At 40.6% G+C, this 16,187-nt stretch overlaps 1 protein-coding gene across 3 annotated transcripts in view; it reads left to right on the plus strand.

Moving 5' to 3' along the window:
- The window catches only part of hivep2a (HIVEP zinc finger 2a), a 122,215-nt gene extending 106,876 nt beyond the window's left edge, over positions 1–15,339 (plus strand). For all 3 annotated transcript variants that reach the window (XM_035908984.2, XM_006793511.3, XM_006793512.3), the window contains 6 exons: positions 5,346–5,521; positions 6,404–6,505; positions 8,621–9,506; positions 9,753–9,861; positions 11,297–11,404; positions 12,245–15,339. In XM_035908984.2, the coding sequence (XP_035764877.2) occupies positions 5,346–5,521; positions 6,404–6,505; positions 8,621–9,506; positions 9,753–9,861; positions 11,297–11,404; positions 12,245–12,958 (2,095 nt within the window). In that variant the 3' untranslated portion in view covers positions 12,959–15,339. The remainder of the gene's footprint in view (positions 1–5,345; positions 5,522–6,403; positions 6,506–8,620; positions 9,507–9,752; positions 9,862–11,296; positions 11,405–12,244) is intronic.
- The last annotated feature ends 848 nt before the right edge of the window (positions 15,340–16,187 follow it).

The raw sequence follows: 16,187 nt of genomic DNA on the forward strand, positions 1-16,187 counted from the left end.
TTAAATATTTGATGTTGGGGTGAACTGCTCCTTTAAAAGCATTTAAATGCTGTTTCTGCTGTGGCATCATAGATCACATAAAGAGATCATTCTGTAGCGTGCTTCGCACTTCCTCAGAGACTAGAGGGATAAAGAAAATTTTAAAAAGCGGATTAAAACTTGTATGGTCAAAATCAGTTTATTTTTCTGTGAATGAAAAGAGCAGATAAGGTAAAACCCTAAAGATATGCAAAATTAAATCGTCAAAGGAAAAGGTCAGGCTTTACTTAAAATGTAAACATATACTAACTAATAACCACTTTTATGATATTATTTGTATTAATGCTTTTCCCTTAGAAACTCAAGAATAAGGCATAAAACTTGCATACAGAAAAGTGATTTGTTACAAGTACGTGATTCAAAATACTGAGCTGCTTTTGTCTTTTTCTTAATCCTAACAGCTGAGTATTCAATAAAAATGAGCACTGGTGACCTCTGTATGAACTGTAAAGACATCTGCCTCATCATGATTAGTCAGAAAAATCTTCTTAGGTATTAAAAAAAGAAGACTTATCCCTTTACAGCCTATTCTTTGGGCTTAATTTGTGCCTGCGAGAGTCGGGCCAAGAGCCTGAGCCTGGTAAACCCATCACAGGCTAACGACTCAGGCTGCATTGCTGTAATTGGACATCAACTTTCATAATTCTTGCTCTGAGTTTTATAGACTGGTGTGAAGTGGGATTTGTCCCTCGTTAGTTGTGTTTTAAAGCCTTTTTCACGCAGTTTTTCTGACACCAACAACTTCAGTATTTATTTCTTTTGTTAGTTGCTGAGAGGAGAAATGCTTTTTTAAAAATCCTATTAGATTACTTCATTTATTCGGCGCAATGTTTTATTTTAGTTTTAACACTTTTACGAGTTTTTTGCCTTTATTCAAAATTATTTATAGATTTTTTTTCAAAGTTTATTGTTTGTCTGTGACTTCATGCGCGATTGCAGTTCTAATAAATTACTGCAATGTGCAGCACCTTTCTGAAAGCGGTGCATTTTTGCCAATTTCTGTTTTTAGAGAACAGTTTCAGCATTTTACAACTGCATAAAGTTCGTTTACTCCCACACAACTGAAAAAATATTTCCACCATACAGCGATGACAAAACGCAGGACACTTTGGAAATGGAAGTTCAGATTCACCAGAGCTTTAGAAAAGGGTTTTTTTTCCTGCATGAGATAAGAAAGCTCTTTTAAGCGACTTTGCATCCATCTTTGTGAACACGAGTCAGCTGATGAATAAAAGCAGAAGCCAAAAAAGAAAGCAGAAAATCTTTGGCAGAAGTCATAACTTTAAGTATTATCTTCTGGTTTTGACTCAAAGCAGATGAACTGCTTAATCACATTGTTACAGCAAACGTTGCCCCTCCTTTTAACATAAATCTTTAACTGTTGTTAAAACCCTACTTTAGCTTTTTCATCCTTGTGTTCAGTATTTTCCCAAATAAATTTATCAGTTCCCCAAAAAATGAGTGTATGAGGTATTGTTTCAGCACAACAGATGTTGCAGGTGCAAAACTTATCACCAGCTAAACTAACTAAAGTTTATGCCTGGGGTAATCTAACCATGTTAAACTAATGTGTTTTTAAAAAATTGAATAAAATATGTCTCCTTCTTAGTCTCAGAGTGTCAGATACTGTTGTTCAGTCAAAGTGGCGGCTCAAAGATACACATACTCGTTGGCAATTGTGCCGTGATGAACCGCATTTAAGGGCTGTCACTCCAAACTAGTCACGTATGAATGGTTGGAAAAGACCTCTGGGGGTCACATGAAAAACACTGGATGATCATCATTTCACAAGAATTATAATAGGCTCTGGGGTTTTCCAAGGGTAGCCCTGGTAAGCTAACCCTCACTAACTTCTGATGCACACCCTGTCATTTGGTGCAGGAAGCAGACGTGAAATACAAGAGTAAACACTCAGTTCAGAAAGGAAAAACAAGTTAACCTGAGCAGGCGTCCAAGGGGAAAAGAATAAAAAATGGACATTTAGCATCCAGTGCCACCATGGCTGCACCAACAATTAAGGATTCTTAGCTTGTGTGTGTGCATGTATGTGAGACACCTCCAGCATCTGATACTGTGAGAGGACTCCATCTTGTCGGGTGCATAAAGTTTTTAATTGCTTTATTTTATATTGTTCTCATGTTGGCGGAATATTTCCAGATAGATTCACGATAAAGCTGAGTAAAGAGACATATTAAGAATGTTTCAGTACAGCAGATACATTCTCACTATTTACAGGAACCTGGTATGAAGGTAGAATCTATTTACAGAGGATGAAAAGGGGCCCACAGCACCTTGAGGCTCCTAAATAGGTTAATATGGCCACATGAAACTTTTTTGGTTAAAGAAAATGTATCTATAGCACAAAGTATGCAAAGAATCATGAAATCTTTAATCTACTCTGGCTTTAAATCATAAATTGGCTTGCATGTCTGCGTCTATTTGAGAAGGCTGGCATCTTTTGCTGAGCAGTCAAAGTTTATATATTCTATTTATATTCCTGAAAGTTACTCAAATCCAGCGACGAAGCAGAGAAAATGTTTTGTTTATTATTGTGTTGTCATTAAACTCACATCTGGCTTATTTTCCATATAGAAAACTAAGGGATTTTTTTTTTTCAAGTGTACATTCAATGGTCAAATAAAGCCTGTACGAGGGAGTTAAAGCTAACCCCTGTAGAGAGAGACATTCCCACAGTGTCATAATGTTTTATAGCCTACAGTAGAGACAGTAAGACCAAGGTTACCGAATGGAACAGACGGTGCAGACACACACATTCAAATATACCCCTTCTCTCTCTCGCTTTCACACACACACACGCACACACGCACACACGCATGCACGCACACACACACACACACACACACACACACACACACACACACACACACACACACACATATATACAGGGAGGGGAGTTATTAAATGCAGCAGACAGTGAAGTAATTCTCTGGTGTCCCCAAAGGACACTTAAGAGGAATAAGTGGATGAAAGCACACAAACAGAGTGCACAGGAAAGACAAACATATGCACACATACACTCACACAAACAGACCATACCTTAAAAAAAGAAAGAAACCTGAGGTGAAATCTTTCTCTATGACAGAAATCCATTAAGTGCAAATTTTGGCCAAAGAACCAGATCTTTTACTGGCTTTACGTTTCGCCGTCAGTCGAACGTTTCAGTAGTTTTGAAAGTGAATCTGCTTTTATGATCTTACCGTGTGCCCTGAATAAAATAGAATAAAACGAAATAATCATCATAATTCATTTTTGGTAACTGGACACAGCTGTGCAAACGTCTCGGCTCAGACGAGCACTCAGAGGTATTTCCCAGTCCGCGGTGCAGTTGAAAGACAAATTTCCCCTCGCTGCTGCAGATGGATTGTTTGATGTATCTGATATTTGACCTCCTTTAACACATGAGGCCCTGAACTACACATTATCCACTTCTCCAGCCACTGCAGACACAACAGGAAACTATACAATCCTCCAGCAGCTTTTGCTACTCCTCCACAAGGATTTATTCGTTTTTTTTTCTTTAGTACAAAAAAACTGAACTAAATGCGATGCTTCTGCGGCAGAGCAAAAACAGACAGAATTTACCAGAATTTGACTGGTGGTTGGTGGTAACTTCCCTCCATGACTGACAGACTCAGGCAGACATGCACTGATCCCACTGCCAAGTGTCCGCTCTTTCACTCAAAGCCTCATGTGGGATAGAAAATCACGACTGACAGCGATGCTTAAAAAAAAGAAATCTTGTAAAAGAATAAGTGGGACTGGCTGAAGGACTGTGGTTATCTTTTTTTTTTTTAGAAAAGATGATGAACAACAAAGCCAGAAGTGGAACGCTCCAGTGGTTCCCGTTTTAGCTTAAAACAAAGAAAGTTTGCATCTGTATGGAGGTTATGACCAGGTCAACAGAATTCACAGGGATAATAAAAGACAGCAGGCTTGTTTTCTGCTTACATTAATCATGGTAATCATCGTGAGACACAAAGTAATCTGTTGCAGCTTACTACAAACACACGATGATCAGCTGTGGCAATAACCCCCGTGGAATACGCCACCAGCTGCTTCACAGCGTGCTTCGAAAGCATCCCAGAAGCGGCTCTCCGCTCTCCATTTTTGACAGAAGCTGCGTCAAGATGTGCAGAGCTGATGAGCAGAGACGGGCGTGGCGATGATATTTATTTTCAAAATAAAAGACTTTGTTTATGCCAAATGTGTGACTTGAGATTGTGCAAAAGACAGATGAACAATCAGAGATGTAACATCACAGGCAAACACGTGGTGTATTCCTCAGAGTAAAACTGATAATGCCTGACAATATGTTGGTGCCCCTAAGCTGCCAGAATACCTCTGACCCATCAGATCTGTTTAACGTCACTGGGACTTCTGTGGATTGTGTTTTTCACTGGAATCGTTCGAGCGAATGCTCAGATTGTGGGATTGTGGTAGTGTACAGGCCAAATCAGTGCCTTGAGTCATTCCTGAGCATTTTTTGAGGGGTGTGGGTGTATTGTCCTTCTGGTGTCCATCGTGTCACCAGGGGTTATTGGTGGCATGCAGTGGTTGGGTAATGAATGGGACTAACCTCAGCTTTGAGGCAAGCAATTGGAAATGACTGCAAATGGAAATTAAAAATTCCGCGGAGTGACATATGACAAGGTGTAAAATATAGCACTATATGAACCATCCCAGCAGGGGTGATGAGATTTAAACATGAATGAATGGTTACTGCAGCCTCTGAGCCCTATGATGCATCTGAGCAGAGGAAACCTCATTTCAGTCTTATTTAACCAGAACCTCTGTGTCAGCAAGCATCTGTGTCTCTGACTTTGACCTCTGACCTCTTTGTGGTGAAGGACAAAGATTTTCAATAACCATGAATAGAGTGTCCAATGAAGATTGGAATACATGTGTCATATATTTTTTAATATAAAACTGGATTGGTGTCTTCCTCTGTATGTGCGTGTTAGCATTGTGCTGTATGTGTGTATCCGTTTACTGCTTCGCCAGCCTTTAATTGTCCCGCTGGGAAAAATAAATTGTGATGAAGTGAACTGAATCACAGCCAACCGTAGAGGGCTGTCTGGCAGTTATATTATAGCAGTACATTATTTATCTTTATACTGTATACATAAGCATAAATAACAACTGTGGCAGAACAAAATTATGATATTACAAGCGAAACTCACTTTCATGGCTTCATTGTTAACAATTGTTTCTGCTATTGTGTTAACAAAGTGCCTGTTTTGCAAAAATGTAAAAAACCTAATCGCTGCACTGTTTCTTTCCTCCAGCTATAAATCCAATGAGGACTACGTCTACGTCCGCGGTCGCGGACGAGGGAAATACATCTGCGAAGAGTGTGGCATCCGCTGCAAGAAGCCTAGCATGCTGAAGAAACACATCCGAACGCACACCGACATCCGACCCTACGTCTGCAAGTTCTGCAACTTTGCATTCAAGACGAAAGGTGTGGCTTCTTTTATATTGTGTGTTTTGCAGCATGCTATGAGCAAGCCTGGCTACAGTCACTGTGCAACTGCAACCCTCCTTGCAACCCGCCTCCGCCCTAAGTGCTTTTTTGTGTCTGTTGTCGCTGATGTCTGCTCTGATCCGTGCTCGGGTTTTGCTTCTTTTGCATTTATACTGGCAAATATAAGTTAGTAGAGAGGAAATGAATCTTCTTTTGACTACAGCGCTGCTGACTGAACTATGTTTATCTCTGTATGCAAGTAATGCAGTGACTTATTAAGGCCGGGGTTTGATTCATTTTATAACTGCAGTAACCACTGGATATTGTAGATCTCCATTAATATCTTCTAAACTTTCTCCTTGACCATCACACTAAACATTTTTCCAGGTGTTAGCAGCTTTTTATGGCAGACTTTTAGTAGGAAAACTCTTAAGGCGCAGCACTAAGTGGTTAAATGAATGAATAAAACATGCAGAAAAGCTGTTTTTCTGTAGCTGTGGTCAGCAGGAACCTCCATCATATCAGAGGTTAAAGATGCTGACTACCCGATATGTGATCTTTAATAAAAAGCCATTATCCACGGGATAGATTTTCAAATTCACATGTAAAGCATGTGTATCTTTGGATTCTATACTTTCTGCCAACTGAAGCAGAGTCCAGACAGGTTGAGTAATTTTGTTATTAAATTAAATTTGTTATAAATTATATATTATTTGTAAATTGCAATCTTGCGGTCTCACTCTTTCATCCGCTTCTATTTCCATTTCATCCTTTCTTTTACAGTCTTGTGTTGATGCAGCCCAACAAGCTGTGGTTTCCAGTAAGACTAGTCAAAGGGTCATTAAATGGTGTTTATGCTTGTGTGTGCGCATTTTGCAGGAAACCTGACGAAGCACATGAAGTCTAAGGCTCATATGAAAAAGTGTCTGGAGTTGGGAGTCTCCATGTCTTCTGTTGAGGACACTGAGGCAGACGAAGGAGGTAGGAGACAAACACACTCATGCATTTACACACACACACTTCTTGAGCTGGACTACATCCTGCTGTCTTATTGAGTGCAGCCTGCAGAGCTCTTGGCTCGGTGTAGCTGTGCAGAGACAATTAGTGTAATGGAAAGCAGAGCTTATCCTGACAGCCAGCATCCATGTCAAACAACCACACCTGACACACAAGCTGACTAAAAAAAATATTTTAAAAACACCTCTTATGGCCTTAAAATACTCCAGGAACAATTTAAAGCTACAGCTTAGAAAAAGAAACAAATATTAGCCAGTCAACCTCGGTGACGAGGTTCATGAGGATACGCCAAGGAATACGCCGTGCTATTAATGTGCTGATGTGGAAATAATCTGAAAATTATTACTGGCGAACCTGTCGTAGGCTGATATTGATGAATGAATATGATTTTCCATGAAATATTCATCAGCTGTCTCTCGGGGCTGTGGTCTCGATTTCCCGTTAATCTCCTGATGACTTGATAATGAAGCTGGAAATTAGTGGGATTATTTTTATAATCTATGGAGTTTTCACCATTCGCAGTTATTACTTTCAGCTGATCTTTGCTACACTTTGTTCTTTAAACATCTGAATGGACAGCATCTTGGTATCTAGTTTGCTCTTGTAAAGAATGGATCCACTGATTCTCTATATCTCTCTATAGCCGTTAATTAATTATTTAAGCAACCAAATAAACAACAAATAAAAAATAAAGTATAAAGCATTTATTGTCATACCTGACTGACATACCAGCGAGAGCATCTCTCAACCAATCACTTCAGATTTCTATGAAAAAATGTTTTACGAATAAAAAGTGTAGGTTGCATAATTTTTGTAAAAGCGGATGAACTGAGCCCTTATCATTGTATTTAACCAGAATGGGACTGGTAGCTGGTGGTAATGCCCCACCATGTAGACCACCAAATTAAATGTAACTATGTTTTGGCATGCCATTTAATTGGGATATGATCCCACATATACACAGGGGGTTTTTGGGGAAAGGGAGCGCTACAGAAATCCAGTGAGTGAGTCACTGAGACATAAACACTGGTGGTTTGTGAGAAACTGTTGTATATAAGACTAACTGGAAAAGTAGTCCAATGTTATTGCAACTGATTTCCGCTGAAATAGTTGCTTAAATACGATTTATTAACTACTTCTTCCTTCAGCTGTATATGGGGGGAAAATAAAATGCTGATGGAATTTCTTTATTTTATTTTTTATTTTTTTTAGATCAATTTCATATTTTTCGATCTCTCTCTGGACAGATAAGAAGCTCTGAACAACAAAAACATGCCTCTGTTTCAACTTGGACTCTTTTGAAAGTCACAAAAAGCAAACAAACTTTTTAATTCCCAGAATTAGCGTTTTTCAGCCAATCGTCTGGCTGCATTTTAAAGCGTTGGTTACCTGCCAGCAGTAACTTTGCTGCTACTATACAATAAGACCCTGCCAACATTTGGCTGTAGTCCATCCTGTGGGAAAAACCAAAGTGTTGAGGGTTTAAATAACTTTCTTTTTATTGTGTTTTATTGTTTTGAGCTGGTGGGAATGAGATTTCATTGGTGTTTTGTTTTACACCTAAACTCTGTCACCTATTAATACAAACCATTTCTCTCTCCACTCATTTTTCTGTTCTTCATTGTCCTTTTCGTCTCCTTCTACCTTCTTGTTTTCCCCTCCTGTTCCTTTTACTTTATCCTTTCTTTGTCTTCTTCCTGTTTCTCTCCTTCCTTCTTTCTACTCCTTCTGCTTTCTTTTCTTCTTCCTCTGCCTCCTCTGCATGTTTCTTCCCACTCTTTTTGTTTCTGCTTTTTCTCCCTCATCTCCTTTATACATTATTGTTGTTGTTTCTCGTCCATTTTCCCCTTTTTTCTTCCTCTTCCTGTCCTTTCGTCCTTATCCCTGTGTCTGTATTCTGTCTCTTATCTTTCCTTCCATTCTTCTTCTTCTTGCCTTACTACTTCACCTTCAATTATTTTTCCTTATCTCTTTTTCATTCCTGTTTTTCACTCTTCATCTCCTGCTTATAATATTTTTCACATCTTCTTCCACTTCCTCTTTTTCCTTCTCTCTTGCTGCTTTCTCCTCTTCTTCAAGATGTCGGAGATGAAGGCCAGAGGTCTTCAGAGAAGAATTCCAGAGGCGAGATGGCAGATCACCAGTTTTCAGATGCTGATGACTCAGAGGGTGGTGAAGAAGATGGTGATGAGGTGGATGATGAAGACGACGACGAAGAAGACTATGATGGTGACTCCACCCCAAAGACTCGCTCGCGCTCCACCAGCCCGCAGCCTTATGGCCTGCCCTCCCTTTCTGTCACAGCTGTGGCCGCCTCCCAACCTGTTCCTCACTTCTCTTACCATTCAGCATCCGACCTCCTGGGAAACACCAGCAGGCCGCCTCTGTTTGGCTATTTCACCACCGTGCCGAGTATCCAGATCACACCACAGGCTCCGCCTATCGACCTGGCCAGGCGCGAGCACAGTCAGTCAGAGTACCAGAGAGGCCAGCAGCGGCCGCAGGGTAGCAGGTTGCTGGTTCCACCCTCCTCCTCCTCCTCCATGGATGAAGACCTTCCCGTCCCCTCCCCAGATCTCTCCTCCCCCTCATCACGACTTTCCTCACCCGGTTTGGACAACTCTGGCTGCCCATCCCCCATTTCCCCATCCTCCTCACCCTCAGCCCGCCGTTACCTTTCCCCACGTCGTGACCTCTCACCCCGCGCAGGACACCTGTCACCCCGGCGGGACATTTCTCCTCTGCGTCACATCTCCCCTAAGAGAGACCTGGGAGCAGCAGGGGGATACAGGCGAGACCTTTCCCCAAGAAGGGGACACCTGTCACTGCTTTCTCCCTTGTCTCGGCCCACGTCTCCATCGGGAAGAGATTACAAGCGAGACCTTTCACCACGAGGCCGCCACAGGGGGATGATCCGGCCTGTGTCTCCTCGCAGAGGACTTCACCAACACCTTCACCACCAAAGGTAAGCTCAAATTTTGAATGATTTCAGCCACTTTGTTACTTAATGGTTAATGGTTTTAGCAAGTTCCAGGTCCGAAGAAGAACCTTTTCCATTTAATCCAGTACCCCTAACTGATTCACTTAAATAGCTTAACAGCAAACCTCAGTTCAACTTAAAACTACTCAGTATCATTAACAGATAAACAGATGCACATTTTACACTTGATTAAGGTATAATGTGATATTTGTCCGTATTTGTGACCACCAGCCAGCAGAGCGGGGCGCGGGGCCTGAGGCTGAGTCATCAGACTGGTGCGTTGGGTCAAGGAGAGTTCAACGCTCTGGGACGTCACACAGCCAGCACAGAAATGGAGATGGTAAGATTTTGTTCATGATTATGCTTCAGTGTTTAAATATTTTAGTTCCACACTGACGCTGATTGGTGCATGGGACAGACAATGGTTTAACTTTAAAGAATAACATGGACACATGAGAGAAATTGGCCAGGAAAGAGACATAAGCAGTCTGATAGTTAGACTGTGAGCTTGAACCTAATGCATATTTTGGAAACAGGGTTAAGAATTATATCAGATGAATTCATGAACGAGCATCTCTAGCACATATTTTGAAATTCTGCATCCTTTATTTAACTTATTTATATTACAACAAACGAGATCTCGAGAGTAATACTGTAAGTTTTGATGAAAAATTACCTCTAGGTTATGAACATTGATGTGAGATGTGAAATTCTGAAATGTTGCTGCAAGCCAATTTGCAACCCAAATCCACCTCCTTTTCCTCTCAGTTGTCAACAGTAGTACTCTACTGTTCTTGTTGCTGCTCATGTCAGAAGATATCTTCTCTCTCTTTTTAACAATAAATGTTCATAACTAGAAGGTTAGCTTGTTTCGCAGGTTCTTTGGCTCAGATTTCTCTGTAAGTTTGCTTAAGTATCATTTTTATTAGTCTGGGAGGAAAATTTTGATCAGTTTTGTTCACAGAAATGGACTTCTCCTCACTTTCAGTAAATACATGCTTGTGGTTTTGTTAAAAACATTTGCCTCTCTAAAGTCTACCGTTGAGGTAGAGCTTTTGAGTATGCGGACTGTGGTTTTGATGTGAAAAACCCGAAGCACAACTTAGGAATATAGAAGAAAAGGACAGAAAGTGGGAGCCATGAAAGAGAGAACCTGACAGAGACGAAGCCGTCTGGCAGACAGAAGAAACATTCAGAGAGGATGAGGGAATAAAGAGCGAGTCAGATAGACTGAGAGGGTTGGAGAGACGGATGATTGAAGATAGGGCTGCTGGGTTTTGGTGGTAATGGGATCTTGGCTGGCTGGTGTGGTTAATAGCGCGGCTGTTTTTCTTCTTAAGAGCTCTACTTCAAACTCCAGCTCCTGCTGCTGGTCCCACTTAAACAAAGCGTGAAGCAAAGAGCGACTCTGCTTGGATAACTGACTGCTCTTCAAATAACTGATTAATGCTTTAACAACCATTTTTCATACACAAGAAATCTGAGCAAGCCTTCATTCTTTGGATTTCTTTGTTCTCGTACCAACACCTGTTGTCCAGCACCGTCGCTCATTTCATCAGGGTTCATTTGTTTATTTTGTTACATAAGATTTGGATTTCCATTGAAGAACCTCCTGTGTGTGTTTATTGTAAGAAGAATTGTCCAATAATCATGTGTATTTATGTTGAGGGCATGTGCTGCCTGTCAAAATGTAGAAGAAATTTTCAAGTAAACTCAGCAGTTCGTGATTATATCCAGCAGCATGTTTTCATCTTCATCTTCTCTTTGGCTTCCAGGAGCATCCGGGTTCACCGTCATCAGGGGATCAGGGTAGCCGTGGTAACCAGTCTAGTCCACCCCACCAAGTCCTCTTCAGTCACCTTCCCCTACATTCTCAACTACAGGTATTTTTTCTATTTTTTTTTCTTATAATACAGATTTTGATTGTTTTACAAAAACTGTATGTAAAAGATGGACCTAACCACCATGATGTCAGCCCGTCCTGTTTTAAAGCCTCAGCTTGAACCTTTAGCATTTTTTGTTTTTTCCAAAGCCAGCTGTCACGAGCAAGAGGTGGATAGCAAAGTAGCCACACATTAATCATACTATGCTTTATTGTTCATTTGATCACTTACAAAATGAACATCATGTTCTATTAAAGACATGAAACTAGCTACTGAGGCTCACCAGGAAAATATTTCCTGCGGTGAGATGTATGGTAATTTTTTCTTGTTTGCAACCAGAAAAATCAACCCCTGCTGGAGATTTGAAAGAATGAAAGTTTAAGACATTTTCATGTTTTTATGTCCTTAGTTAAGTAATATTTTATATATTTCATTTATTACTTGACTTAATTTGAGAAAAAAAGCATATGTTGTAAAAGTGCTCAACTGTTAAATTATTATTCCCATAATTATAAAGCCATTTTATACAAAAAGTTTGTATGTAACAATGCTACTTCTGTTAATTAAGTCGAGTTTTGTTATGTGATAAATAAAGGTTAAAGAAGAAGATAACAATTGATCTACTTATCTAAGAAAACAGGTTTTTGTCATTTACAAACAACTTTTCTTCTTCTTTTAAAGATTTTTTTTTCCCAAAACTGCAAAAGAGTATAAATGTTACTCACTTCAGAGTAAACAAGGACTGTTTTCAGTGGCATAAGTGCTCCAGTGGAGTATTTGGTTCAGTATAAATGGGATCAGACATTTAACACGTGAGTGAATTAAACGTTTCTCTTTCAGGTGCGCTCGCCTTACCCAATGATCCCCATCGGTGGAATCCAGATTGTACACTCTGTTCCTGCGTCCGTTAACACCCCTCTGGCCCATCAGGGGGCTTTGCAAGCTGCTCGGATGTCACTGCAGAAGAGCATATCAGAGGACTCCATCACCAGCGAGGCACATTTCACCTCCTTTTCAGAGAGGGGCGGGCATGGAGCAGTAGTGGGAGAAACAGTGAGGGATTCAGTATCACCTCTCCGCTCCTCACAGGAGAAGGAAGGAGGAGGAGGCGTGAGGCAGGAGCAGGAGCAGGAAGAGGGAATCCAGACGTGCACAAAGGCCATCGCCTCCCTCTGCATTGACTCCAAGGAGTTAGCTGAGAGAGGTGGAGGTGGAGGCAGAGTGGATGACGGGAAAGACGGAAGCAGAGCGCCTTCCTCCTCTTCCTCTCCTTCAGCTTTGTCCCCAGACTCCCATCAACACCATTCGCCATCTCCCCACCCATCACCATCTCCTCCTCAAGGTCCTGGTATTCAGCACTTTAGCAGCCTGGAACTCAGGCCTCCCCACTCATCAGTCCCAGCCTCTCCTCACTCGCCCTCTTCCTCCTCCTCATCCCCTTACCCTCCGAGCCCCGGATCTGACAGCCTGCAGCCTCCAATGGCATCCAAACTTCTCAAGATGGAGAGAGACAGAGAGGCAGAAAGCACAAAGAGAAGCAAAGACGTGTCGTAGTGCTGCAGAGGAGGACCAAGGGGAGGAGGAGAACGATGGATGTCTCCTTTTTTTTGTTTGTTTGTTTTCGGATAATAGGAAGGGATGAAGTGCAACAGGAGAGAGAAAAACTGACTTTTGCACACTTGACACACTTTTTCTTCTCCCATTTTCTCTCTCTTACACACATAAAAACAATGCATACAAAGAAAAATAAAAGACTCAAACGGACCTCTTAATGTTCGTGTACAGCATGCCTGTTTTAAACGGGGCCTGCTCTCAGAGACTTTCTTATTTAAAGACTTTAAAGAGCATACACATGTACGGTAACTCCCACCAACGTGAGCCCGACCAAAATCTGCTAAAAACAAAACAAAGGACTCTAGTTAAACGGTACGACGAAGAAAAACAAAAAACCATCGGACAGCTACGTGTGTGCCTTTTCTTTAATCTCTCTATCTCTCTCTCTTTTTTTTTTTTTTGCTTATGTTCTTATAAGCAAACAAAGCAGGAAAGTAAATGTAAATAAAGTACAATACTATCACGTATCAGCTTTGTAATAAATGCAGCCCCCTCCCTCATCCTCCTCCCCCTTTCATCCCTGTTTTTTCTTTCTCTCTCTGTTTTTTTGGACACCTTAAACTTAAAAGTCTCGACAAGCGATGTGAAGTTATGGATATGACTATTACGTACGGTTGCACTAAAACATATTTTTATATGAGTGAAATTTTAAAAATTGCTTTTTTGTGTACAGCAGCAATCCTATAATACTATTTATTATTATTGTTACCATGTTTCATAAATTGTACATTTTTTTCTTAAATGTCGTGGATGCCTTTTTCTATGTAAAGCATGGGTTTTTTGCTATCGCTTACATTAGGGCGAGGATATGCACACTGTAATATGGCTTTTTATGTTAGACCTATTTATATACGTCTAAGTGAGCCCCCTCTACTTGGAGGTATATACACATAGAAGATTTACCAGAATATTTACCCAGCATATTAATACATATAGTATATAGAATCTATCAACCTGTCTGTCTATCTATCTATCATCTATCTATCATCTATCTATCTATCTATCTGCACTTAACATGTAGAATTACATTCACATTAAGGTTATGGTAGTTTGCTTGTACATTTTCTCTGCTGCTCTTTGCCTGCCTCCTGCTTGTGATTTTTCCTCTTTTTTATCTTAACTTTTGTGGTATTATGTCTTGTTTTTCTTTTGATTTTTAGAAGGCACAGATTTGCGCTCAGCATTAAGTGAATGCCTTCTTGCACCTTGGCTTTTTTTCTTCTTCTTTTTTTGTGCTTAAATGTTGGTTTTAACTCTGCCCCGCCTCTCTCCATACACCCCCGCACTCCTCCCGCCCAACCGATGCATCCATCTGCAACCAAGATTAACATCAGGCAGAGGCAAAGGTAGCTCCACATTCTTGAATAAATGCCTGATATGTAAACGGGAAAAACATTCCAGTCCATGTAAATACCCAGTCATCTCCCCTAAACTCACACATACACACATTTTTTGTTATTGATGCACATTTTTTGGGCAATGGCAATCAACCCACTGAAACTCTTACTGAATGGATTTATTTCGAGGGGGACACACATGCAAACACATGCATCAAACTTTCTGACAAATGCACCTTATATTTCTTCTGTGGACGTCCCGGTATTCAACGGTTTTTCTTTCCTTTTCTTTTGCAGCAAATTTTGAAAGAAGTGGTTAGGGGGAGAACTGCTCTGCGCTCTTAACCCTAAACTGTCTGAGAATATTAAGAATACATACAACAGTCGTGATTTTAAGGCTTTCTGCACTGCTTTTTTGGCCCGCCTGTGGTCCCTCTTCATCTCCTGGATATCCCTTTTGTAGCTAAGCAATATTTAGCCAAAACTCTGCCTACCAGCAGGGATTGTATTTGTTGCAAGGCAACAACAGCATACTTAAAAATCCTAAAATCAGGAGAAGAAGGGAGCGGTTGGGACAACAACTCTTTACTCTTGTTGACAGTTTCGGGCCGAGTCGGGCAGGCTGCAATGTGAGTGTGTATCTCTGTATTCTGTACCAGTGTGTATTCGACCAGTATATCCTCTTCTTACGACGTTTTTTCTATTTCGATCCTCTGTTATGTACACTTATCCTGATGACAATGATGTCTTTAAAAACTCTTTCTCTCTTTCGAAGATATCAAAGCACAAGTCATTGTATAGAAATGACAACAATACATAAAAAGGACAAAAAAAAGAGGTAAACATACATATAAAAGGGTAACTTTTGTGATGGTGTTCTGTGGAATTAATACAAATATCATGTATGACCCCAGTTGCAACAAGGAATCGCAGTAGAAGTGGAAGAAATGGATTGTTGTTTTCAAATAAATATGAATAGTATAATTTTTTTGTGTGCGTTCAGTTTGTCTTTAACAAAAAATTTTAATAAAATATTTATAAATGTGTCTACTTTGCGAAGTGTTGCTTATAGAAAAATATAGGAGGTAATTATTGCTGGACTTATATTTTACCTCTTAGCATCTTTTGCCTCTCTTGCCTCTTTTTTTTCACTTGCTCGTTTGGGACCCACTTGCCTTTCCATATGCACACATGGAGAACCCAAGGGCAGGCAGAGGAGCAGCTAATACTCCAAAGCAGGGCTCGCAAAATCGTTAGCCCGACGTCCCGGGGCTAGCGATTTTTCCAGTCGGGCTACCAAAATATATCTCAGCCCTGCCCGTCGGGCTATTATAGGAAGGAAAAATATATGCCAATGCTTTTGCATTCTTTCAGAAATGTAGCTGGGTAATTATGTCATTGGCATCGGTGAGCCACTGTGCCACTATGTGACATATTGAAATCGCGTTTGAATTTGCGCTTGTTTTTTGCTTTCACTTTGCAATCGCGCGAACTGTGTATAGAGAGCGACAGCACTGATTGGTGAGTGACAATTAATTGCGCACCAATTCCTCTGACATCGTCTTATCAATCGTTAGCTTACTATGCAAACATGACAAGTGAAATCTCCCGCAGCTTAAACATGTGAGAGGTTGATCGCGCAGAGAATCACTGAGCGTTATGTGAGTGCGTGTGTAAAAGCAACAGGATATATATTTTAGTTCTGCTGAGCCAAATAAGACAGGTCAGCGTGAAGAAGTGACAGCCAAAGAAAAGCTTACCACAAAACGGAAAAGTTATGACAAATCAGGCTATAAGGCAAAAAGAAAGTGCAGCTTTATGGTTTCATGGAC

This window comes from Neolamprologus brichardi, chromosome 15, assembly GCF_056152115.1.
Source record: "Neolamprologus brichardi isolate AB-2024 chromosome 15, ASM5615211v1, whole genome shotgun sequence".
Taxonomy (NCBI): domain Eukaryota; kingdom Metazoa; phylum Chordata; class Actinopteri; order Cichliformes; family Cichlidae; genus Neolamprologus; species Neolamprologus brichardi.